General features: G+C 41.9%; 1 protein-coding gene across 9 annotated transcripts in view; it reads right to left on the reverse strand.

The window, feature by feature from the left end:
* EXOC6B (exocyst complex component 6B) overlaps positions 1-27,971 on the reverse strand; it is a 920,925-nt gene that overhangs the window by 721,394 nt on the left and 171,560 nt on the right. For all 9 annotated transcript variants that reach the window (XR_004540231.1, XM_033953524.1, XM_033953543.1 and 6 more), the window contains 4 exons: positions 26,973-27,138; positions 12,557-12,604; positions 4,506-4,596; positions 4,346-4,391 (listed from right to left, as the gene is read on the reverse strand). Coding sequence is in view for 8 of the 9 variants with exons in the window: in XM_033953524.1 (XP_033809415.1) it covers positions 4,346-4,391; positions 4,506-4,596; positions 12,557-12,604; positions 26,973-27,138 (351 nt within the window). In the remaining variant the exon portion in view is untranslated. Of the gene's footprint in view, positions 1-4,345; positions 4,392-4,505; positions 4,597-12,556; positions 12,605-26,972; positions 27,139-27,971 lie in introns of those variants that run through there.

Genomic DNA, 27,971 nt, shown 5'->3' on the forward strand with positions numbered 1-27,971 from the left:
ACGACTTTTGTTACTGATCATCCAAGTGCCGATTTAGGCCGGTTTTTAGACGTTTTTCTGTTTTGATTATGAGCCCCATAGTCTTTGTTCACAAACAAACATAATTCCTCTCATCAGACTGCTCTGCATACAGTTGCCACATGACAGAGGAGACTCAAAAGGTATAGTATAAAAGGAAAAATGAAAATCCAAAATAACAACTTCTCCCCACTCTGAAAAGTCCCTTAAATCAAAAGGCATGGGCAGAAAAAAAAGGAGAAAATATTTCTTTGACAAAAAAATATGAGTATATAATGCTGACTATCTTTTTTTTTTTTTTTACCTCTTAATAATTATTATTCTTAAAAATTATTTTTCTTTACTTTTTCTTTTATACGTTATATGGTTTTAATAGTGTGTGATTTCTTTACAGTGTGCTCAGTACTTCTCCACCCAAGTCAATAACAACGTACAACGACCATCATTTGAGTTGTAGGGAACCATCATCGCACATGTATTTTCCCATCTAACCTGATGCAGTGAACCTTTAAGTTACTCGCTAACTGTGGCAACACATATGCATGCAAATTAAACGTATGTTATTATCCCCCATTTTTAATACTGTACATAAGAACAGCCAGGGAGAACAGCCCCAGCTTCTTCAAAACCTTACATACACTGACAGACTGAAGAAGCTGGGGCTGTTCTCCCTGGAAAAGCGGAGACTCAGAGGAGATATGATAGAGACCTTCAAGATCCTGAGGGGCATCGAAAAGGTTGACAAGGACAGATTTTTCAATTTGAACGAAACCACAAGAACAAGGGGTCACTCGATGAAATTGAAGGGGGACAGATTTAGAACAAACGCAAGGAAATTCTTTTTCACACAGAGGGTGGTGGACACATGGAACACCCTTCCAGAGGCCATGATAGGAAATAGCACAGTACAGGGTTTCAAGGAAGACCTGGATAGGTTCCTGGAGGACAAAGGGATTGAGGGGTACAGATAAGAGTAGTGGAAGGTTTAGAGATAAGTGTAGAGGTAGGTATAAAATTAGTCAGGGACCGCTGCTCAGGCAATATGCCTGATGGGCCGCCGCGTGAGCGGACCGCTGGGCGGGATGGACCTCTGGTCTGCCCCGGCGGAGGCGACTACTTATGTTCTTAACATAAGAATTGCCACTGCTGAGTCAGACCAGTGGTCCATCATGCCCAGCAGTCCGCTCTCGCGGCGGCCTTCTGGTCCAAGACCAGCACCCTAACTGAGACTAGCCCCACCAGCGCACGTTCCTGTTCAGCAGAAACTTGTCTAACTTTGCCTTGAATCCTTGGAGGGTGTTTTCCCCTAGAACAGCCTCTGGAAGAGCGTTCCAGCTTTCTACCACTCTCTGCGTGAAGAAGAACTTCCTTACGAATCTATCCCCTTTCAATTTTAGAGAGTGCCGTCTCGTTCTCCCTACCTTGGAGAGGGTGAACAACCTGTCCTTATCTACTAAGTCTATCCCCTTCAGTACCTTGAATGTTTCGATCATGTCCCCTCTCAATCTCCTCTGTTCGAGGGAAAAGAGGCCCAGTTTCTCTAATCTTTCGCTGTACGGCAGCTCCTCCAGCCCCTTAACCATCTTAGTCGCTCTTCTCTGCACCCTTTCGAGTAGTACCGTGTCCTTCTTCATGTACGGAGACCAGTGCTGGAAGCAGTACTCCAGGTGAGGGCGTACATCGCTTAGAAATTTTAATAAGCGATTGAATCAAATTTTAAATAAAACTTGTTTAATTTAGCTATTTTTTCCAGTTTTTACTTTTAGGATTTTTCTTGGGGGTTCTTTGATATTGAAGTTTTCCCTTCTGTTGTGCCTTTTACACACCTTTAGTATTGAATTTATTGTACAGTGGTACCTTGGATTACGAGCATAATCCGTTCCAGGAGCATGCTCGTAATCCAAAATGCTCGTATATCAAAGCAAGTTTCCCCATAGGAAGTAAGGGAAACTTGCTTTGATATGTTCCCCCCCCCCCCCCCGAGGCCAGCAGCGCTGCCCCCCCCCCCCCCCGAGAACCAGCATTGCTCCCCCCGAAGGCCCCCCCCCCCGCGAACCGGCACCCTCTCCCCCATGATCCAGCACCCCCCCCTCTGCCGCCATCGGGCCCCCCCCCCCGCCACGACCTGAGGTCCCCCCAACCCACCCGAACCCTCTTCTTACTTTTCTGTAGCCTCCACAGCGGTACCGGCATCAGCATGTCCTGTGGATGCCGGTGCCTGAAGATGTGCTTCCTGTGCTGGGCCTGAGAGTTCACGTCAAACGTGAACTCTCACGTCGAACGAGAACTCTCAGGCCCAGCACAGGAAGCACATCTTCAGGCACCGGCATGCACAGGACATGCTGATGCCGGTACCGCTGCGGAGGCTACAGAAAAGTAAGAAGAGGGTTCGGGTGGGTTGGGGGGACCTCAGGTCGCAGCAGGGGGTGGAGGGTGCCGGTTCGCAGGGGAGGCGCTCACAAATCGTAGCGCGCTCTGTTTCCGAGGCGCCAATTTTGCGAATGTTTTGCTCGTCTTGCAAAACACTCGCAAACCGGTGCACTCGTAAACCGAGGTACCACTGTATTATGTTTTCCCTCTTCTCTCTCTTTTATAGGTAAATGTAAGTAATTATTTCTTTCATAGGTACTATAGTTAGATTGTGAGCCCGTTGGGACAGAGAGGGAAATTTTAAGTACCTGGTTAGATTTTTGGCCATTTTAATTGTTTTGTAAACCGCCTCAAATTCTTTGGGAGATTTAGTGGTATATAAGACACCACATTAAATGAAAATAAAAATGAAATGAGAAACTTGAAACCATGGCCCTTTTGACCAATGTTTGATACTCCTAAATAACTCAGAATGGTTATGGTGTTTTGGGTATAAACAGGGAATTAGAAGATCCTCTGATTTTTTAAATTTTATCTTTTGTTTTATTTTTGGTTTTTAAACTTTATGTATGTGTTTCCTTTTGAAGGAAAACACAGGTTCTAAATAGATTTTACACTTCTCCCTCAGTATTCGCGGGGGATAGGGGTAGAGCCGGACCGAAAAGTGTGAAAAACCACAAATAACTTCTCGTCTGGCTCTGACCCACCCCCGCCTCCCTCCCACCTTTCCCCCCGGCATCCCGGCCTTACCTGGTAGTCTAGCTGGCTTTAGGGGAAGGAGTGAACTTCCGAAGCTCCTGCCCCGTGCAGATCACCAATAGGAAATGACTGCCATGTACTGCTCATTATCATTTGGACCAGTGTCTTTGGTCGTGAGCTAGCTCGTCTGACCCCTCAAGTTAACAACTCATATAACTGGCTCTGTAGGCTGTTCTAAGGACTAAGATAATATAAAATGTGAGCAGCTCAAAGTTTCTAAGTCACCTACTTATGAGCCTGACTCAGAAAAAAAATGTTGTTCAATGTTTTCCATAGCAGGTTGATAAGATACTTAATCCCTCTCACCTCCTTAAGAGTTGCTCACATTGAACTTTGAAACTGAGGAGCTAAGGAAATGCAGTGCACAGCTAAGGCCAAACATACTCAGAGTTTACAATGAGCTGTAGAATGGTGCTGTCCCGGCGCCATAGGCAATGTCATCAACTTGTGTGCTTCACTCAATCTTGCTGTCCACAAAAAAAAACAAAAAACCATCCACTATAGGTGAGCAATATTGCTTTCTCCCCATAGACACCCCATCTGCAAAACTATAACAACATCAGAGAGTGCAGACAAAATATTGTAAACCACCAAGAACTTTGGTATTCCTGCAAAGTCTTTCAAAATGAGGCTTGAGTTCTCAAATATGTACAGCACATTCTGGAAGACTCAAAGAACAGACACAAGAAATATCTGAAAGGTCAAAATAATGCATAAGCAGCAATCTTTTATTTTTTAGGATAATAGAAATTTTAGAAGTCATCACAATATGACTGCTTAGATATCCTTGATAGGCGGTATATAAAATCCTAATAAACTTGAAAACTTGATAAACTTGTAGATGGTGGGAAGGAAGTCTCAGGAACTGCATCAAAAAATATTTCATCACAGAAGGGGTAAAAGATGCAAGAAATGGCTTTCAAGTGGAAGTGAAACAGGCAAAATTAATACAAGAATTCAAGAAAACACAAAATAAGGACAGTGGATCCTCAGAAAATAAAAGGAAAGCCAGAAATCAGCTGTGGTCCATAATATTTCACAGTCCTCTTCCTAACCTGGTGCTTTTACGTTTTCACCACTTCCTGCTTTATTTTATCCTGGCAAGCCCATGAATACTCAAGGGGAGAAAAAACTGTCAATGTCACATACATTATCATACCATAAGGGCATAACTAGTTTGACTACTGCAAGCTTTTACCTTTTCGCTTTCATCTGTTCCTTTAGTTTGGTGTACATTTCCAAAACTGTACAAAGAAACAACAAAAAAATCAATTAAATATTATTCAGATACTACATAGTATACAACAAGAATGAAAATTTGACACAAATACAGCCATTTTTAATCCTCAGTTTCTCACCTGGAAGACAAAGGTTTAATTTGTCAACTGTGGTGGCAATATTTCTCTGCTGCATCCTGCACTGTTTCAGCTCTTCCATTGAAATCAGCAACTAACCAGAAAATGAAACCATAAAGCCAAGATAAAATTTCTGTCTAATTATTTTACTAATTTTCTTTCACAGTTCCAATCATTGCAAACATGTCCACTTTTTCAGAATTAGGCAACTGCACTAGCCAAAAATAAATAAAATTCACTCACTAGACTTCATCTATGCATCTTTTCTACAGCCTGGTGCCACCAACAAACTAGGTCTCTTCCTGTTCCCTTCTTCTTGCTTTACAGGTGGAACCTACCTGAATAAACATTTTCCGGCACTACAATGTGTCACAAGGGTTTTCAACCCAGTCCTCAAAACATACCCAGCTTGTCAGGTTTTCAGGATATCCACAAAGAATATACATAGAAATACTGAAAAATAAAGACAGATAAAGACCATATGACCTATGCAGTCTGCCCACCCATGCTATCTCGTACTCTCCCTTTCATTCCCTTAGAGATCCTATATACTTGTTGTCCTAAGCTTTCTTGAATTCAATTACAGTTTGTCTCCACCACCTCCACTGGGAGGCCATTCTATGCATTCAACCACTCTTTCCGTTAAGTAGTATATCTTCAGGTTACTTCTGGGTCTATTCTCTTTCACTTGCATCATGCTTCCTTATTCCAGAGCTCACTTTAAATTGAAAAAGACCATTTATTCAAATCTATCTCATGCATATTCACTGTAGGTATCCTGAAAACCTGACTGGCTGAGTGTGTCCCAAAGACTGCTTGAAAACAACTAACTTCTGTTGATTTATGTGGCGGATTTCTTATCAGAAAAGGGTACAATCTAGCCCTTTCATACAATGCAACATAGGAGGAGTTTGAACAAGCGATTGGTACACATATTATCAATTATTGAATTATATATGTTCATTGCACACTACATACTGCAGCTGCATTTATAGTGTTTTTCATACTTCCCAAACAGTTACAGCCTTCTATATCTAGTCTGCATTTGTTGCTTTTGCAATTACTGCCTCCTAAACAATACACTTCCATTCGAGCGGCTTAGGGAGAAGAATTGAATATTTCAATTTCAGCGAAAGTTCTAATTACCGTACTGCGTACTGCCCCTCAGATATAAGGAATGCCATTATCGGGTTGTATTATGGGCTTAATGTGTCTCAGACTCAATTGTTTCATATGGGAGGCATTTCAACCACAGTGTGTAGCAAATGTGGGCTTCACAAAAACACATTAACACATGGCCATTTATAATTTTTTTAGGACAGGTGATGCACAAACCTATTCATCCAGACCCTTTTGAAGTTTTATTTGGGAAGCTTTCATGTAGAACCTTCCTATTGAGAGGTCAAGGCCTCCTGATCCAGAAAGCCTGTATAGTTGGTAAGAAACGTATACTGCAACACTGGGCCAGGCTGTTCCTCCACTGATTTGGCATTGCAAGAATTTAATGCATCAGTTATTGATATAGGAGGCCAAGGAAGCTTGCTCTACTTATAAACGGAAAAAGAGGTTTTGGGCCATTTGGGAGGCATATATATTAGACCTACCCACTTATGCACAGAGCTTAGTGTTAAATCATGCCAATTTATGACTCTATGTACCCAGTTCTTGCCCTGGGGTTTTCTTCTGCGCTGTAATTGCTTGGTACCTCATTTCTGTTAATCTGGAAGGGGGAGGGAGGAAGGGTCTCCCAGGGTCTATAAGAAAACAAGGCTTTGGGAGGGAGATCATAGGGTTCGACAAGGACAATTCAGAATTGGGGGGGAGCTGGGGGTTCAGAGATAGTTCTTTTGTTTTCTTTTAATTACAAAAAAAAGAGATGATATGGAAATCTGGATGCACACGGTGTTGATAATGATTCTGGTGTCGATGCAGGTTGTGCTTCAGGGCCTGAATCTCCCACCATACTCAATGTTGAAACAAAAAGTTTATCACACTGAAGCTGTCAGGCTTTAAGTATCCTTTTTTGCATACACAGACAGAGATCTCAATGAAGGTCCTGACAGTCAGAACCTAGTCACTGAACACACCAATTATGGGAGTCAGAGCTTGAAATGGTCTGATTACATCTAGTACATTTCTTGCAGCCACTTGGCACCCTCTTTGGTATGGAGGGAAAAAAAGCTGACATGAGGTCAAAAGGCTTGATGGCCCAGGGAGCTCGAGTGAAAAGTATTCTGAAAACCATCAACACTCCCTGGAACAAAAAAGGTCTCAAAGTGGCCCGAAAGTCACAAAATCAAAAATGAAGAAAATCTAACCAAATTCAAGGGAATGACTAAAAAACATGAAAAATGAAGACAATCACCCACAAGTGAGAATATTATGCCTGCTTGCCCTCAGAGAAAGAGAAGTTAGCATATTTATGAGAACTAATTCCTTTGACTGTCAGAAGACTTAATCTCATCCGATTCCTAATATAATAGTGAGAGTTACCTTGATGTTAAAACAGAACCCAAATAAGTTAGGAGGAATTTTTTTTCACTCGGAGAATAGTTAAGCTCTGGAATGCATTTCTAGAGGGTATGGTAAGAGCCGATATAATAGCTGGTTTTAAGAAAGGTTTGGACAAGTTCTTGGAGGAAAAGTCCATAGACTGTTATTGAGAAAGATAGTGGGGGGGAAGCCATTGCTTGCCCTGTATCGGTAGAATGGAATATTGCTACTCCTTGGGTTTTGGCCAGGTACTAGTGACCTGGATTGGCCGGACTACTGGGCTTGATGGACCATTGGCCTGACCTAGTAAAGCTATTCTTATGTTCTTATGTATTTTATAATATTTTGAAACATATCTTAAATTTTATACAAGCCTCAATCAGGAGTCAATGCAGTCAGACAAAAAGCAGTTACTCTTTTAAATATGTTAGCAGAAATGATAAGCCTATTTTGAATAGCTTTTCAGCAACCAACATAAACACCTTTACTGTAATAGTACTGTAATAGTAGTGCCTGAACTATCAGGGCAAATCTAGGTAAATCAAAATATTTCCTAATGGAACACAATTTCTTCATTGGAAGAAAGATCTCTTAACCAAAAGATGTATTTGATGTTCCATATATATGCAATTATGTAACTGGCCCCCTCAGATCCATGCTGTGGATTCCACTGAATACTGGTCCTTATTCAGCTATTATGCATGGCAATGTATTGTGACTCCTGTATGAGCAACTATACTTTTGTCTTCTCCTACAGTATACTGGCTATTAACACTGACAGGAGTTGTTCAGTAGCAGTTGTACTGGGGTAAAATGTTTCTGCTTCTTGGCTTATTTCACCTGAGTAATATCAACACCAGCATGTCAATCACTAGGATCATTAAACCACACACACTCTCTGCTCTGGACCAATATTCATGGAACAACAAGGAAATTGACCCTGATCCCTCCACAAAAGGGACATGACCAAAAAACTTGGAGATTTGATGTCCAAGATGAAGTCTTTAATAGAACAAATAAATAATCCAGCAGCGCAGAGGTTTACCTGTTTATTATTTAATCCACAAGCCTGCTTATAGGACCAGTAGGGACCCCTGAAGAAGACAATAGTGTTGAAACACGGACCTTGTTGGGTCTATATGTTTCCAGTGGTTCAGGCCCTAGACGATTTTATATAGATTATTTATTTGTTCTAATAAAGCCTTCATGTTGGACATCAACTCTCCACAAGTCTTCTGTTTGTTGTTTTTTTGGCCAATATTCATGGAAAACATAAGGATGATCCTTTTACTTCATTACAGGTACATTCTCAATGTATAGTAGTAATTAGCTCGAAAATAACCAATAGCCAAGTATACAATTCTTCTGATTAAATGTGAAACATGTAGTTCAAATACATAAGAGCAGCGAAGTAGCCAAATATTTAAAGCAGAAACCTGAGAACCAGGGGAAACTGGTTCAAATCCCATTGGTTCTCAGGTTGCTGCTTTACACATTTGGTACTTTTCCACTCTGCGTATCCCAGGACTGGCAGGGCAGGCTGAGCCGCGGTGGAAAGAGGGCTGACTGTCTCCTGCCGGAGGTTCCACCCCTGCACCCCTGCAGCCACTACCGGCAGTTGCCGACTCGAGGAGAGATCCTCTCTCCTCAGAATAAGACCGAGGTGAGCCGCGGAACGTGGCCCGCGGACGCGTGCCCAAGGCCGCGTGGCCGAAGGGGCAGGACACGCCCCTTTGGAGCCCCTTCGGAGCCAGGAGGAGCGAGGAGCAACTGGGAAGAATAATGGGAAAGCGTAAAGCCAAGATTATGTCTTCATCACCTTCTAATGTCTATGGACCCATGGATCGTCATCTTTCAGCTTTACAAGCGATATCTGAAGGTAAGACTGATGCTCGATCCCAATCTGCTTCTCTTTCATCTGGCGAACCCACGCCCTCACCTCAAGTGAGCAATTTTTTTCTATTTGAGCGAAAAGTTCTAAAAACCACATTTGCAAGTATTTTTGTGAGCGACTATGTAAAATCTATTAGGGATGCTTCTAGAATGTATGAGCAATTGCTGGGGAACATAGCACTTAACCCTCCATTGCCTCAGATACAAACTCATATTGAAAGCCTTCCAGAGACAGTAAAAAAAAAAAACCTGCTCTACTTCAATGTACACCACTTTGATAGCTTTCAGGCAGTATATAAGAAATTAAATAAATACATTACTTACACTGAAATATAGAAAGAAACAGTGGCTAAGGCCCTCCCAAACTCATCTTATCTCCCCATGTTTTGATGCCAAACTAATCTCAAATTTTATCCTCGCTTTCTCAAATGTAAGAATTCTCTATGCTGCTCACATACCTATTAGAATTCTGCTCATCTCCCTTTTTATAGGAGAAAATTTTCCCTTTTGTTATTTCTGAATGTACCCCATTTGATTCTTATATCATGACTTATTTTAGGGCTTCCTTTATACCAAAAATACTGCTTTCTGTACATTATTTATACTCTGGATGAATTTCAATACATCAGCTGTACCTCTCTCTTCCTGTCCCCAGGGAAATATAACTCTTAAGAATTCTAGTGCAATGTCTGCATCATTTGGTTAGCCCCACCTTGATTCTTTCAATATATTTTTGACAGCCTCCAGAGTTGACAATATTCCAGATGAGATCTTGCCAATTATGTATTCAGAAGCATTACCACATCCTTTTCCGAATGGCAATATTTTTCCTATGTACCGTAACATTCCTCTGGTTCTCACCAAATCCTCACCCCACTGTTTTACCATCTTGAAACCATCATTACCTCACTCATCATCTTGTACTGCTTTCTCAGATTTCTGTTCCCCAAATGTATACTATAGTTTTGCATTCAGTCTTAACTGCCAAACCCTTGACCACTTCTTGACGTTTCGTAGATCATACTTCATTTTTATACTCTATCCAGAGGTCTGCTCTATTACAGATGTTATCTTTCACAAAAAGACAAACTCAGCCTACCAGCCTCTCTGAAGTACCCCTCATGAAAATACTGAAAAGAACTGCCCCTAGCAATGACTATGAAGCACTTCACTGATAGCTCCTCTTTCTTTTCTCATTTGTGCTCTTCCAAATCTCCATTCTATAGAAAGCCCAACTGGATTATAGACTTCAAAGGAACAAGTAAAAGCATAAGCAAATACCCTAAATTATAGGTTGATCATCTCTTTGTTTTTGTTCTTTACTGCTTTGGGTGAATCTCTTTATAAATTCTAATAAAAAAAATTACAGCTAAAATTAAAACGCATGTATTGAAATCATTAAAAGCTTTCCAGTCAAACAACCATAATTTGAAAATAAGATATTTTCACTCTTATAATCATACTGTCCCTCATTACCCTATTTCCATTTTCTAGGTTTTCTTGACTCCTTTGCATGTTTTTCCTTTCTTTGCTCTTTTCTCCATCTCCTCTCTCTTTCCAACTGATAAATTCTGTTTCAAACCACTTCTCTCCATCTCTTCTACCTTTCTTCTATCCGTCACTTCATAATTCTAATCCTAATTCATCTGTTTTACCTTTACCCTTGACACTTGATACATCCATAAATCCATTCCAGCCCATTTTCTCTGTCTTTCCCACCCAGCTTTCACTTTCCTTCCCTGCACTCTTCAAAATCCAGCCTTCTCCTTCTTTCCTTTAAACTGCAAGTTTTCATGTGTCCCTTATACATCTCAAAATATATCCCCTCTCCTATGCTGCTCTCCTGTCTTTAGCCTCTTCCATTCTCATGCCTTTATCTCCCTGTGCACACCTGTTGCTGCTCCCATCTCCTTCCCTTTTTTTGAACTCCCAGTATTTGTTTTCTTTCCTTCTCACTCTTGCCACTTATCACCTGAAATGCCCTCCCCATTTCTATATCCTCTTCCTCTTCTCTTCCCTCCTGCTCTGTGCCTTCTTCTTTCCTCTGAGTACAATGGAGATCGCAGGTCTAAATAAGCCATGGTTTTTGGAGATCTATGAGAGAGTTCAAACTTCTCTTACTGACCTGCGAGTGCATTCATTCTGCAACCTCTCAATATCTATCCACAACTTATCTCCCCCTATGCTCCCACCCCCCAATGAACTCCGATCATTGAGCAAGTCCATCTTATCCGCACTTTTCTGCCCCACTGCCATTTCCAGACTCCATCCCTTGTATCTTTCTGCACCCTATGCTTGGAACAGACTGCCTGAGTCATTACGTAAAAGTTCCTTCTCTAGCAGTATTCAAATCCAAGCTAAATGCCCATTTTTTCAAGGCTGCTTTCAACTCCTTTTAATTCCCACTCACTGTAAAACTACCTCGGTCCACCCTATCATTCTCTCTGCAAAGGAATACCCATCCCCTAAATGTCCTATCTGTCCAAATTACCTTATTTTTCACTCTATAAGACACACCTGACCATAAGATGCACCTAGTGTAGAGAAGGAAAAACCAAGAAAAAAATTTCTGAACCAAATGGTGTACCCTGTCCCACTGCCCTGCCCTGTACCCTGTTTCCCCTCTGGTGGTCTAGTGATAGGCTGGGACAGAGAACAAAGCAGGTCTAGTGGCAGGCAGCCAGGAAGGGCTCCCCCTCTCCCCCTGGTACTTTTTAAATTTTTTTTTTACCAGTGCTGTATCGGCAGGAGCTTTCCGCGCTCCTGCCCCTCCCTTGCTGGATGGCTGCCTCCTCATTTATTGCGGCAGAGCGGTGCGCACAAGACAGGCATGAGCTTTTCACACTGCTGCCTGGCCCTGCGCTGCTCCCTGAATGGCTGCTGTCAGTTCTCACGAGTTCCAGGCAGCCATTCAGGGAGCAGCACGGGGCCAAGCAGGAGCGCAAAAAGCTCACGCCTGCCTTATTCACTCCATAAGACTCATCTACATTTCCACTCACTTTTTATGGGGTGTGTGTCTTATGGAGTGAAAAATATGGTAGATTGTAAGCTCTGAGCAAGGATTGTCTTTTGCATGTTAAAGGTACAGCGCTGAGTAGGCCTTTCAGCACCATAGAAATGATAAATAGCAGTAGAGCTGAGCTCAAGGAGCTACTGTATATTAGAAGGCTGTACTGTGTCCCATCTCCTCTTTCTAAGATATCCAATCAAAGCAGGTGAGAACAGGTCAGGGCAGAGTGACAGAGGTGTCAGACCTTTTCTTCTTCCCCATAACCCAGAAGCCTGCTGGAAAGAAAAAGGAACCACAGGATGCCTCGAGCCTGCTGCATAAACCACATTTTTAGTGTCCTGTTAGAACTTCTGATACAACACTGTAGGTAAAAAGCAACCAAATCTGGTCAATAACAGAGGGGTAGCCCTGTGCATGCTTTAAGAGATACTCTGATATTTTAATTCAAAATCATCTGAAAGGATTAAGCTATTCTTGAAAAAGTAAAACTGTTATCTAGCTTAGCTGCAAACCATTATTATTTATTAAACTGACAGCAGTCATAACTGTATACCTGCAAACCTTTGCATGCAATATCTAAAATGCTGGAGCAAAGAAAAGCAACTGCTCAAATTGTCAGTACAGGTAAACAGATTTGTAAAAAGAAATTTAAGGTTACCTCTTTTCCTTCGACTTGCAGTTTTTGATTGGTTTCAGTTACTTGGCTCTAGGGAGGAAAAAAAAATGAAATTTTATTGACACGGAACATAACTAGAGAACAATGTTGGTCTGCTTATAAAAAATGCTTGGAATATATATGTAGGATTTCCCAAATATAATTGATACCCATTTTATCAACATTACAAAGCTAAAAGATTGTCGCCAAGCTGAATTTATATCTGTGAACTTCCAGGATCACATGTGAAACATAAGATACCTTAAATAAACTGGTATTCTCATACTAAATAGGAAGTTCCTGCAAAATTTAGAGAAATGTAGGAGCTGCTGAAAGATTTTTCTAAAGAAAAAAAAATTATTGAAATTCAGTTTTATTTCCAACATCAAGAAATACTAATCCCCAATAGCACAAGATTTTCTAGACAAGTAATCCAAGTGACGCATCCATGCATACAATCAAATTAGTTGATCACTCACAAAATAGTGGGTAGATTGGAACTCATTAAAAAACCGGAAAGGCCTGTGTACACTGTCATTCTTTGATCATTTTAAATGTGAATGGAAAAGCTGGCAGTCTTAGTTAAATAAAGCACTAAAGTATTTAATGAATGCTTGAAAGTCAAGCATTAACTTTTCTTAGCCATGAAACATATGGTCTAAGTCTGCTCATTTTGGTGACTCACATATAGGGATATCAACACAAGGTTACTCTGTCTCCTAGTGTCTATGCAATAAGCTCAAACTTTTCCTACAGTATTAATGTCATCTTACATAAATCTCATCTTTAATGAAGTTACAATTTATATACCATTTACATCTTAAGTTAGCCTATCATATTACACAATTTGAGGGTAATTATATTTATGTTTCTTACTTCTTGATATACAACTTTTTCTCATCTCTCCCAGACAACTTTTTAACCTTCCACCTCAGGAGCAGGCTACTTAGTGGAATGCCTTCCTACATTCCTCCCACCACCATAGGAACAACCCTCCCCCCGGGGTCTGTACTGAACTTCATCTACAAAAACGCCAAGCTATATTTGCTGAACGAAAATGGCACAAGTATTCTACTTGATCCTCTCAGATTTATGCCAAAGAAATATATGCCCTCTATAACTCACTCTGCCATTAAGAAAGCAAAGCACATCTAATTTAATAGCGTGATAAGTTCCTCGTCTAAGAGTTCTAAGGCTATTTTTTAAACTTGTACGACAAACCTCCTCCTTAGGCTCGGACTCCGATTCCTTCTTCTCTTTCAGCTAACTCCCTGGGCTGCTAGCTTCTCAGCAAAGATTGTACATTTCCATGCCTCTGCAACTGCTGCAGACACCTCTATGGTTTCATTTTCATTGTCTGCTCCCAACTTTGCAGTTACATCACTATCATCCATGCTACCTTGCAAAATACTGTATTATATTACAGTGTTCTCCCCAGAAATTTTTTCTAGCCGGGTGGCATGAAAAAGTAGCCGGGTGGGGCGGGATGGGGACATTTGGTGGTGGGGAAAATTAAGGGCTCCTTTTACTAAGCTGCAATAGCGTTTTTAGCGCGTGCAGAATTGTCGCGCTACACGGCTAGAACTAATGCCAGCTCAATGCTGGCGTTAGCGTCTAGCACGTGCGGTAATTCTGCGCGAGCTAAGCGCGCGGTAAAACTGCTATCGCAGCTTAGTAAAAGGAGCCCTAAATGTGTACTATTTGGATTAGTTAATTATTATTAGTTATTTTCCAATGCTCAATATGCCTTTCTTAAGGTTTGACACTTGTTCCATAATTTTTTATTAAATTTAAGAAGTATCCAATTCTAGAAGTGAATAATTAGATATTTGTCCTCTTTCAAATGGTATAGAGCAGCGTCTCTCAAACTTTTTTAACTCCGGCACACTAAATGCAGCAAATGTTTTTCATGGCTGGAAAAAATTTCTGGGGAGAACACTGATGCCGTTAGTTTTCAAGGTCCAATCACATCAAAGAATGATGCTTATTTGGGCAGTTGTATAATAAAAAGAATGGATAAGATAACATGAGAGGTGAATATGTGACACCCGAAGCCCATCATTTTTTGACACCCACCCCCCATCTGTATGAAAAACATGATTTTTAGTAACAATCCACACATCACACAAGAGTATACCTAGGAAAAGGCAGCATCTTACATACTGCAGTGAGCAGTACAACATCAATACACCCATTGTAAAACTAAACAATGCGAACATGTCATGGAAAAGAATAAATAATGTGTAAACTAAAAACCTATTGTAACACCGAACTCAGAATTAATGAAATAACATGCTAAAAGAACTTAACCCCTCCCCCCCTAAAATAGGGCATATACATACTTAAAATGATGGCTGGTTACAAACAGTATGCCTAGACTATATAGACCTAAACAGGGCAAAAGTAAACGTATGGGAAATGAACAGCTGATAATACAGTGTATCTTGAAAACATAAGCCGATAGTAGCTCAAAGACAAGCCGACCGGGTAGATGAAAAGTGAAACCTGGGAAAGATCTAAATTATTGTTCAAATGAGCTTCTATTAAAACCAAAGAATAAAACCACAGCACTCGGGAAAGTAAAAAAGGGAGAGTAAACACTCGGGAAAGTAAAAAAGGGAGAGTAAAATGGTCTTTGCACTGATGAGATAAACTCGTACGCAGAATAAATGTGAACACGCAACAGTGGGGCTATGATATTTGATCCGTTGAAAGAGGCGCCAAAAAAGTGTCGGCAATGGATTGGATGCACACTGATAGGGGAGGGACATCGGGCTGTTAAAAAAGGCTGCTTTAATAAATAAATGAAAATACTGGTGAAAAACTAAATAAAAAAATCAAAACCATGATAAAATGCCAAACCTGACTGCACGTGGTAGTGAAAGTAGCATAAGGCACCCGTAGTACTGTTATTGCCAGAGCTGCTTAGAATAAAGAAAGAGGAGAAAAAAGAAAGAATGAGGTGATAAGATGTAAAGTGCTGGCCCCTCACTGCACCACTTGATAAAACTAAGGAGCGATGTTCTAGAGCAGGAGTGCCAACACTTTTTGGGCTTGCGAGCTACTTTTAAAATGACCAAGTCAAAATGATCTACCAACAATAAAATTTAAAAAAAAAAACCACAAAGCACACTGTACGCATAGAAAATGTTAATTATCATTCCTATTCCAGAGTTTTTTCAAAGAGGTCAAAGCAGATGACTCTATGCACTGTCACTTCAGTAACAACCATACAAAAATAGACAAATACCCCCCTCCCTTTTTACTAAACCACGATAGCAGTTTTTAGCGCAGGGAGCTACGCTGAATGCCCAGCACTCCTCTCAACGCTCATAGGCTCCCTGCGCTACAAACCTCTATTGCGGTTTAGTAAAAGGGGACCATAGTGTAAAATATAGACTGCAAATATAAATTCAGACACATTTTGATCACATTTTGAAGTGCCTGACTGCGCCACAGGTGTCTCAGGCGAGGAAGGATCTATACTATACTTCTACTAAGACTAAGTTTCTTAATAGAAAATTTGGCCCTTGACTTAGCCTGTGTTTTAGATTTCGGCCCCTTATGTGATTGAGTTTGAAACCCCTGCTAGAGAGCATCCAGTACATTATTATTTTGCCTTCTAGAAGAAAAAAAGGCTTTGAAATTTCATTAATAGCAAAGAATCAGCTTGAGAAACACTAGCTAACTCCTTATCACTTTTCACATTAAAATATCAAAGTAGATGTTTTCATAAAAATGCACACTATTATGTACACTCCTCCCTCTGTATTCGTAGTGGTTAGGAGCGGGACATAACTGTGAATACGTAAAAAACGTGAATAACTTTTTATATGTTATTCACGGTTTTTTGTAACAGCCACCATTATTACTATTGAAACCACGAATAAAACAATGGTGGGAGACCTGACCTGTTCCTGAAGGAGAGGGAATATCAGTGAAGAAAGCAGCGATTTTCAGGTTGATAGCAGGCAAATAGTGATTTTCTCTGTGCATGCTGCGAAGCAGCGTTTTTCTGTGTGCACGCTGGAAAGCTTGGAAGCAGCGATTTTGAGGGTGAAAGCTTGAAAGCAGTGATTTTGTGGGTGAAAGAATGGAAGCAGCGATTTTCTGAGTGAAAGCTGGTAACCGCCAAACTTTTTTTTATCGGTACAGTACAGGTACTTTACTCGTGACGTAATTTTGGGGGCAGGAGTCAGCATGCGAAAAATCATGAATAAGTAAAGCCGCGCGTGCTGAAACCGTGAATACGGAGGGAGACGTGTACACTCTAGTCTATACTAAAACTCAGAACACCAAAATAAAATAGCATATCTAAATTGGTTTACTAACATAGTAACATGGTCCATCCAGTCTGCCCAACCTGATTTAAATTGAATCAGGTTGGGCAGACTGGATGGACCATTCGGGTCTTTATCTGCCGTCATCTACTATGTTACTATGTTAATTACACAAGAAAGGAATGTAAGAGTAAACATACCTGCAATGATATTTGCAAAAGCTTAAAAAAATACAACTTTAGGTTTTTGGGTATGGGATAAGGGTATGGAGAAAGAAAGTTGGTCCAACGGTTCGATTCGGCTCTCAAGAGCTTCCAATTTCATTAAAGTCAGCCTATGATGGGGCTGGAGGCCTCTATATTTACTCATTTAATTATGTTTATGCAGCCCATCACCAGTACAACCTACCCTCCTTAAAAAATTGACACAGCCCAGACTCTGCAGCAAAACTCCTTGACCAGTGTCCACTAATTCTGGCTTCTTCCACAGTAATAAGAAACCTACTCAATGAGGTTGTGAACCCTGTCCCTGCAGCATTCCCACCCTCAGCTGACTCAAGAATTAGACTCAGGTCTCAAGAATTAGGCTATTAAGCACACAGCCATGCAGTCATCAGCCTAGCCCTAAAAAAACCCAGCTTTATCCATTTAAAGAAAGATTTGGTCATTGAAGTTAAATCAAACAATCTTGAATGTGAAGCGTGCATTATGGCATGTGCTAAAGAAAACAGGAATTGATTCATAAGTTTACAAATCAGCATACAACCTACTGCAAACTCAAGAGTCGATTGCTTTATGAGCTCACAGTACCCCCACTCCCAGTACATTACTCATAGAAACGGAAAACTATAGCAGATAAAGGCCTTTAATTACTGAGGAAACAGCCTGGAATTTAGTTCTAGCATTTCTCTACAGACTTCAGAGAAAGCAGAGGTGTTTTGCTCCAACCCTTCCATCCTAGGTAACCTGCAGGGAAGAGAAGGGGTTGAGCCTAGAGTAGAGCAGTCACTCCCTAATTCAAGGCCACTGCTTTGCTCTTGCCCAAAGTCTACCCACCGATGTCCCCCCATCTCCACAGTTCCACTTCTCTTTTTTATCTTTAAATTAAACTATTACACAATCTCTCTCGTCTTCCCATCCACTCCAGCTATGCCTGGAATACCCTGCTGGTGGTGATGGGGAAAGAATAATGACAGAATTGAAAAAGGTATGTGACAAACACTGATGACATCAAAACTTAAGTGATTGCACATTTTAAACAAGGCACAGAGAGGTCTAATCTGCACAGAGCAGACTGGTTGTGTTGTTGAGCAGGATGGACCATACAGATTCATTTACAACGTTATTATGTAATTATAAGATCTACAATCTTTTCCTCTTTCAGACATCTTCCAAGGCCTTGAATTCAACAACTCAGAGATCAATCTATGCATTTATCTCTTTTTCTGTAAAGAAATATTTCCTTAAATAAGCCCTAGATTTATCCCCTTTTACCTCACTCTATGACCCCTTGTTGCAGTTTACTCTTTCATAAAACAGCACAAGACTTAGTGCAGTGTGTATCTATTTCAGATAGGCATGGCAAAACAATTTGGTTTGTGCTTGTTTCAAAAATGTGTTCCTAATTTTTGAAAATTCTTCATCTTTGTTTAACCCATTTGGGTTTTTTAAAGCTATTAACATTGTTGCATAATAGAACTAAAAGTACATGCAATTAAGAACATAAGAACATAAGCAGTGCCTCCGCCGGGTCAGACCATAGGTCCATCCTGCCCAGCAGTCCGCTCCCGCGGCGGCCCAAACAGGTCACGACCTGTCTGAATCACTAGAAGGGGCCCCCTTGCCACCTTGGTTTCCCATTGAGTCCTATCTTCCCATCGAAGTCCTAACCCTCCGGTCTTGCACATGCACGACCTGGTTGGGTTTCTATACTTATTTCCTGGTTAGCTTTCTATACCTTTGTTACATCCCAGCACCTCTCTCAGTATCCCACGATCCCTTTATCCCTCAGGAATCCGTCCAATCCCTGTTTGAATCCCTGTACCGTACTCTGCCTGATCACTTCCTCCGGTAGCGCATTCCAGGTGTCCACGACCCTTTGGGTGAAAAAAAACTTCCTTGCATTTGTTTTGAACCTATCTCCCTTCAGTTTCTCCGAATGCCCCCTCGTACCTGTTTTCCCTTTCAGCCTGAAGAATCTGTCCCTATCCACCCTCTCTATGCCCCTCATGATCCTGAAGGTCTCTATCATATCTCCCCTGAGCCTCCTTTTTTCCAGAGAGAAGAGCCCCAGCCTATCCAACCTCTCGGCGTATGGGCAGTGTTCCAGCCCTCTTACCAGTTTCGTTGCTCTTCTTTGGACTCTCTCAAGTACTGCCATGTCCTTCTTGAGGTACGGCGACCAATATTGAACGCAGTATTCCAGATGTGGACGCACCATCGCTCGATACAATGGCATGATGACTTCCCGCGTCCTGGTTGTTATGCCCCTCTTTATGATGCCCAGCATCCTGTTGGCTTTTTTCGAGGCTGCTGCGCACTGCGCAGATGGCTTCATTGATGCATCCACCAGCACACCCAAGTCTCTCTCTAGACTGCTGTCTCCCAGCAATCTCCCCCCCAATTGATTGTATGCATGTTAATGCATACTGTAGATATAAGCATATACAGTACAAGCAACCAGTGCAAACTTTACCCCTAAACCAAACTGAATACACACACATTCACAAATGTACATTCTTAGTATGAGTATTTACACAGAACTTACCATTAGCAATCAGTAGAGTTTAAATAGGGTGAAAAATAAAACTGACCATTTTACCTCCATGATATGCAGATCTCTCATATGCATATTCATGAGGGGCTATCCCGAAAACCCAACTTGCTGGTGGTCCTCCAGGACAGGGTTGGGAACCACTGCTCTACCAAGGCTAAACCAATCAAAATGGATTTGAGCTGGCCAGCTCGGTGTTTCCCAAGTCAGTCCTGGAGTACCCTCTTGCCGGTCAGGTTTTTAGGATATCCACAATGGATTATGCATGAAAGAGATTTGCATACAATGGAGGTGGTATATGCAAATAAATTTCATGCATATTCATTGTGGATTTCTTGAAAATCTGATGGCAAAGGGGTACTCCAGAACTGACTTGCCCATATTTAATCCCAACATTTCCCATAGGGATAAAACATTTCCCATAGGGATAAAACATAGGGATAAAACATTTCCCATAGTGATAAAATTTCATGAGTATCCATTCAGCCAGTTCTTTGAAACAAGATATAAAGGTTAGCATTACAATGCTAACCTTTACTAGGGCCACCAGTTGGTCGGGTGTGGGAGCCGAACTCCACCCCCAACGGCCCTTGTGGCGCCTTTCCTTCTTTAAAGTTTCCTGTTCAGGGCAGCCCCATTTGAATCGGGAGCTGCCCCAACGCGAACTCACCTCGGCAGCCGCAAGGGAAGGAGTTGGTCGGGTGTGGGAGCCGAACTCCACCCCCAATGGCCCTTCTTTAAAGTTTCCTGTTCAGGGCAGCCCCGTTTGAATCGGGAGCTGCCCCAACGCAAACTCACCTCGGCAGCCGCAAGGGAAGGAGTTGGTCGGGTGTGGGAGCCAAACTCCACCCCCAACGGCCCTTGCGGCGCCTTTTCTTCTTTAAAATTTCCTGTTTTCAGAGCAACTCTGCCTGTCTGACCTGACTAAGGAGCCACAAGGGAAGGAGTTAGCCTAGTGAGGGAATCCAAGGTGGGGGAGAGAGACCGGGAGAAAGACCGGGTCGGCGAGGGAGGCCAACTCCACCTACCCTACCCTCTCCCCCTCCCCAGCCTCAACTAATTCTTTTGATTCAGGGCAGCTCCATTGATATCGGGAGCAGCCCCAACTAACCAAGACACAGCGTCCCGCGGCTGGGGAGAGCGACCGGGCTGGCATGGGAGACCAACTCTGCCTCCTGACGCCCCCCCCAGCGACCTCAAACTAATTCTTCTGCTTTTGGGCAGCTACATTGCTATCGGGAGTTGCCCTAACCAAGACTAAGCGTCCCGCGGCAGGGGAGAGAAACCGGGTCAACGTTGAAAACCAGCTCCGCCTCTCGACTCCCCCCCCCCCCCCGCAATCTTTGTGCAAACGTATTATTGGTAATGACGGGAAACCAACATAACAATTAACACAGGAAGGAATTACAACAACCAGCAAACATGAAGCTCTTATTGATCCTATTGATCTATTTATTAAGCAATAACGTTAGGGACGTTATCTCACTCTATCCAAAACTTCACTCCGTTCATTACCCTGACACACCCATTAGGCTTCTAACTAACCATCAGGAAGAAAGAGTAAATCATATTAAAGTAATCACAAGCAACGGTAGACCACACCGTACCCTCAAAAAAAGGACAAGGGAAATAAAACCCATCAAAATCACCACACTCACCATACCCATCACAACAACCTCTGTTCCTGCGCTTACCTCAACACTAGATCAGTAAGGAACAAAGCTTTCTTAATCAAAGATTGGATCATCAACAAGCAGTTAGCCTGCCTCTTTCTAACGGAAACATGGCTACTGTCTGAAAAGGATCCAATACTAAACGACCTTATACCAGATAACTATAAAATTCACATGTTAAACCGCGAAGACAGAAGAGGGGGAGGACTGGCAGTCATCCTTAAGGAAGAACTCGAACTTGACTTAGTAGATTCCAAGATAACCAACCAATTAGAAATACTAGCATGCAAAATTAGTAACAAGGATCTAGAAGAGTACCTCTCCTACATCCTATTTTATGTCCCGCCAAAAAGCTGGTCAAAGGCCAGAGAGGATTTCTACGAATTCATTCTACAAAATTCAATCACTCCGTCTTACAATATTATAGCAGGAGAGGTAAACCTACATTTAGAGAATGAGAACAATCCTGACACGAAAGATTTTAAAAACTTCCTATCCTCACTCAACTACAATCTCCCTTCATCCACACAAACTCATGAAAAAGGCCATCAGTTAGATTTGGTAGCTATGTCCACAAAGGAGATCCCTAATCCTTCTATTTCTTTATCCGACGGTATCTGGTGCCACGACATCTGGTCCGATCATTTCACCTACTACTTTAACTTAATCTGGAATCAACCAAAAGAAAAAACTCACCCAAAGATAAAAAAAGAACATCTCACAAGGGGCCATATCAACCCAGAGGAATACTGGGCACATTACGAATCACGTGAGGAAATAAATGAAGAGGATGATTTCTGGGAACAGTGGACGAAAACAAGCACGTCCATCTTAGATAAAATTGCCCCTAAACGAAACAGAACAAACCGCTCAAATAAATATAATAAATGGTTCGACTCTGAACTATTAAAAATGAAACAATCAGTAAGACGACTAGAAAGGATCTGGAATAAAACAGGAGATCCAACATAAAGGATTACAAACAATTGATAAAAGAAAAACGAAAAGCATTCTACTCATCCAAAATTCATACATCCAATATGAGTTCAAAAGGAGTCAACACTAAAGAACTGTTCAACTTGGTTACAAATTTATTTGATACCACACGTCACAATCAATCCATGCACGACACAAAACTCCCATCATCAGACGATCTAGCACAACACTTTGACTCAAAAATTATGAACCTAAGGAACAATTGTCCAACAAACAACATACATGCACATCAAATAGCCAACATACGTGAAAATGAAATACCAGTGGATATGTTTTGGAACTCCTTTCAGGACCTAGAATGGAATAACTTCATAAAACTCTATAATAAATATACTAAATCACACTGCATTCTAGATCCCTGTCCCCCTAACATCATGAAAGCAGCCCCATTAGACTTTAAACTAACACTGTGGAGTTATCTGACCAATAAGTTCAAAAATGGAAAATTCCTAACGAACAACGGTCACATTATAATCACCCCAATTCCAAAAAATCGTAAACAATCCCTAACATCAGTAACCAACTATAGACCGGTAGCATCCATTCCATTCTTCGTAAAAATAATGGAAGGTTTAGTACATACCCAATTGATGGACTACCTTGATCAGTTCTCTCTACTACATGAAACCCAGTCTGGCTTCAGACCTCTGTTTAGCACTGAGACGGTGATTGCAGCAACCCTAGAATACTTACGCAACTTATTCAGCAAGGGCCATAATGCCTTAATCATGCAATTTGACATAAGCTCGGCCTTCGATTTGGTGGATCATGAGAAATTGTTACAATGTTTAGACGCAATCGGCATCGGAGGTGAGGTATTTGACTGGTTCTGAGGATTCCTTACGACCCGCACCTATCAAGTACGTTTCAACTGCAACCTCTCTAAAACATGGAGAAACCCATCAGGCGTTCCACAGGGGTCTCCATTATCCCCACTACTCTTCAACGTCTATATATCATCACTAGGCTTGCAGCTGGCCCAGCGGGGTATAAAAGTATTCAGTTATGCGGACGACTTTACAATCATTATCCCGTTCAATACTTCTCCCTCCGAAATCACCCCCACGGCAACAGAAGCGCTAAACCTGATGGAACAATGGACCACAGAATTCAGACTGAAGCTTAATTCAGATAAAACTAAATTCTTTATAGCCTCGCCACACCCACTTGTCACCACAACACCACTACGCATTAACAATTTCAACTACCCTATTCAACCTACAATGAAGGTTCTGGGGGTAATACTGGACCAAGGTCTAACCATGAAAGACAATGTGGACTCCCTAGTCAGAAAGGGGTTTTTTACTCTCTGGAAACTTAGGTCCATTAGAGCATACTTCGACGCTTCAGCATTCAGAATTCTGGTACAATCCCTAATACTAAGCCACCTTGATTATTGTAACATTGCCCATCTGGCAATCTCCCGGAAGAAAATGCAGAGACTACAACTGATACAAAATGCAGCAGTCAGGTTGATCTTCGGGTTGAAGAAGTCCGATCACATAACCCCTTCCTACCGACTCCTGCACTGGCTGCCAATGGAGGCACGTGCGAAGTTCAAGCTGGGATGTCTCTGCTTCAAGGTACTATCTGGTCTAGCCCCTAAATATATAACTGACCTCTTCTCCTTCTCAACCAATAGACATAAGAGAAGAACACACCTGAAGTTCGTTTCCCCACCGGCTAGAGGATGCAAATTTAAGAGACACCATCAACAACTTCTATCGTATCAAGCAGCCTTATGGAGCAAAGACCTGGAAAAACTAATTACACACACAAACAACTATGGTGAATTTAGGAAACACCTAAAAACATACCTGTTCTCGAAATACCTAGGTAACGAATCTGGACAATAGACCCCATCACAATCCCACCCCCAAATCTGATCTTGTAAACTGTTAACCACCAATCTCTAACTATGAATGTTCCATTCAATTTGTAGAATCTTTCTAATTCATTGTAAACCGCATAGAACTTCACGGTCCTGCGGTATATAAACTGTTGTTATTATTATTATTATTACTTATGCAGGAACTGGCTGTGAATGAAAATACGCAAAGAAGCTGCTTAAAAGTAGTGGACTCTCCATGAATTTAGACCCCTATGACTTGCCCTCTGCTTTCCAGCTCTCTCACAGATGGCTTTAAAGCTTAACAGCCCAAACTGGTAACGCTCAGCAATGACAAACCCCAAAATCTGGCTCTTTTAGGGATCCTTTGTGTAAGCTGTGACAAAAAGTGGCCTTTGCAGTTTTTCCCCGCATGTTAAAGCCATTTCTACTGTAGATATAAAAATGGCCTTTTTCTAAAAAAATTTTTTTGTGTGTATTAACGGCCATGCGTTGTCATTAGCGTGCAGCCATTAAAATATTTTACTGCGTAAGCACTTAGGGCCTGATTCTCTAAAAGTGCGTCCCGATTTTAGGCAGCTGTAGGCGTCCTACAGCTGTCTAATCAGCCAATCGGGATGCATGTTTTTTTAAAAAAATGCTCCCCAGGCAGGCCGCCTATATTGAAGGCGAGGCCCGCAAGACACCTAGGCCCTGATTCTGAATAGGACGCCCGGAGAGGCCTAAACTAAACCCCGATTCTGTAACCGGCGTCCATGTTACAGAAACGGGTTAGATTAGACACGGCACGCTACACTTATCGCGGCAAGGGATCTCTCTGCCGCTATAAGTATAGCGGGCCGCGGCCCCCTGACCAGGAGGGTGCCCAAACCCTCTGCCCGAAGACGCACCCCCCCCAAACACACACACTACCGACCGCCCCCCCCGACATTACCGATCTCCCCCCCTCCCCCGACAATATCGATAGCTGGCAGGAGGGTGCCCAATCCCTCCTGCCCGAAGACGCACCCCCCCCGGCGCTAACCCCCCCCAAACCTCCACTCCACCAAACCTGTTCTTAGATGGGTCTTGCACGTCTTGAGCCAGCAGGCACGCCTCGTCGAAATGAAGCGGGCCCGCCCCTTCCCAGCCCATCCCGCCGAAGCCTAAGGCCTGATTGGCCCAGGCTCTAGAAGCCTGGACCAATCAGGCCTTAGGCATAGCGGGTCCGCCCTTCCCCACTAAGTATAAGGTCTGATTGGCCAATCAGGCCTTAGGCTTCGGCGGGATGGGCCGGGAAGGGGCGGGCCCGCTTCATTTCGACGAGGCGTGCCTGCCGGCTCAAGACGTGCAAGACCCTTCTAAGAACAGGTTTGTTGGAGTGGAGGTTTGGGGGGGGTTAGCGCCGGGGGGGTGCGTCTTCGGGCAGGAGGGATTGGGCACCCAACTGCCAGCTATCGATATTGTCGGGGGGGGATCGGTAATGGGGGGGGGGGTCGGTAGTGTCGGGGGGGGTGGTCGGTAGTGTCGGGGGGTGCGTCTTCGGGCAGAGGGTTTGGGCACCCTCCTGGTCAGGGGGCCGCGGCCCGCTATACTTATAGCGGCAGAGAGATCCCTTGTCGCGATAAGTATAGCGGCCGCGTCTACTTACAATGTAGGCCAGCATTTTGCTGGCCTACATTTTAAGCTTCTCCTCTACTAGGGAGACGCGTAGGGCCACCTAGGTTCAGCCTAAGGCCCGCCTAAGGCCCTTAGACGAGCTTAGGCATCTTGCGGGTCTCCCTAGGCTCCCAGAGGTGCCTTCAGGCTTGCCTGGGGAGCATTTTTTTTTAAAAAACGTGCATCCCGATTGGCTGATTAGACAGCTGTAGGACGCCTAAAATCGGGATGCACTTTGGAGAATCAGGGCCTTACTGTCACCCATTTTGTAGGCAGTAATGGCTCATGCAGTAGTAATAAAGCTACAATAAATAGCACAGGAACACCTGCTCTCCACCCCCTAATTTAAAATTTAAAATTACTTTTTAGCATGTGCTAATTTGGCAGTTACCTCAGGATACCTGCACGCATTCCAAGGTATATGTTTATTAAAATTTGATATACCGCCATAGCATACAACTGTTCACAGCAGTTTACAATAAAATACAGCTTAGAAAAGAACTCCATCAAAATGTAGAAATAGACCTATCTAAAGTTTAAACAATCTTAAAATACAATTTTGTATTACTGTTTCTCCAAATCAATCCTTTTATCATCTCCTAGTACTTCAATAAATGTGATCATTCTGTGGAACATCTTGTCCAAATGCTAAATTAAAACAAATATGTTTTCAAAAGGACTTAAAATTTAATTGCCTTCTGCATGAATGGTGTTCCTTCAAGAAGAGTAGCAAAGCTGAACGCCTCAAAGAGTGTTACAAACCCAAGGAGTCCCGGAACAGCTTTTAAGAATAAGCATAAATGAAGATAAGTGAATTATTTAACTATAAAAAGTAAAATGTAAATAATATAAAAGCAATGGCACTTTGGGTGAAGTGGAGGTTTGACCCGTAAGGAGGATACCTGAACTAGAATGAATTATAATGTTCAGGTGTAGCCACAGGTCTTACTCCAACTAAATGTCAATTGAGCTACGAATGAACACTTTCTGAATATATGCTAATGACAATCCTGATAAGAAGATTCAGTGGAGGATAGAACTATTAACAAATTAATTAGAAATAAAATAAAGGAATTTATTTCTTTATAATTGAGAAGCATTGTGTTTCGATGCTTGGTTGATCTGCTTTTTTAATATCTTATAATTAGAGATTTAAGCCATTCTTTTAGTGATTTAGAAGCCCAAGTACTATCATATAATCATATTCTCACCTTTAGCTTCTGAGCCTCTCCCCTCACTTTCAAAAGTTCTGTGATTGAGTCCACAAAGCCCTGGTAATGAAAGTTGCACATCTTCTCAATCTCCCTGTCATGATTCTTGATGCGAACATCTAGCTTCTCCATAAAACGACTATGCGCCTCTCCATCATACACAGACCTAACAGAAGGGAATATCAAGGGAGAGAGGTTAGCATTGGTGTTGTAATGACTCTGAAATACAGGTTATAAACATGGTACACAGTAGAGCAATCCATCCTCACTGAAAGAGCTCCTGCTATACCACCCCACTTTGTCATAAACTTTTCTTTAACAGAACATACAATGGCATCATAATATAATATATTCACTAATAACACAATCAAATTTTCACAAGGGTCCTTAATCAAGACTATTTCACATATGGTAGTATAGTTATTCCACCATTTAAATACCCTTATGGTTTTACTATTTTTTCATACAGTTTTAAAGGATCCTCAGCGGCACCACTTGGAACTCAATAGCATTTCATTGTACCAAGCTTTACGTGTCAACTCGTCATCGGGTCCCAATAGTTCTAATAGTTTTATCATATATTCTTCACTTCTGCATATTTATCAACGCTTTGAAATTCAAATATGCAGAAGTGAAGAATATATGATAAAACTATTAGAACTATTGGGACCCGATGACGAGTTGACACGTAAAGCTTGGTACAATGAAATGCTATTGAGTTCCAAGTGGTGCCGCTGAGGATCCTTTAAAACTGTATGAAAAAATAGTAAAACCATAAGGGTATTTAAATGGTGGAATAACTATACTACCATATGTGAAATAGTCTTGATTAAGGACCCTTGTGAAAATTTGATTGTGTTATTAGTGAATTTATTAACATTATGGCACAAGAAGACCAAGGATTTGGTGGATACTCTGAAGAACAGTTTCAACATATATTGTTGAGACCAGCTTTACTAGATGATATTGAAGAACCTTCTGCCCAGACCTCATGGCTGG

This window comes from Geotrypetes seraphini, chromosome 1 (genome assembly GCF_902459505.1).
Source record: "Geotrypetes seraphini chromosome 1, aGeoSer1.1, whole genome shotgun sequence".
Taxonomy (NCBI): Eukaryota; Metazoa; Chordata; class Amphibia; order Gymnophiona; family Dermophiidae; genus Geotrypetes; species Geotrypetes seraphini.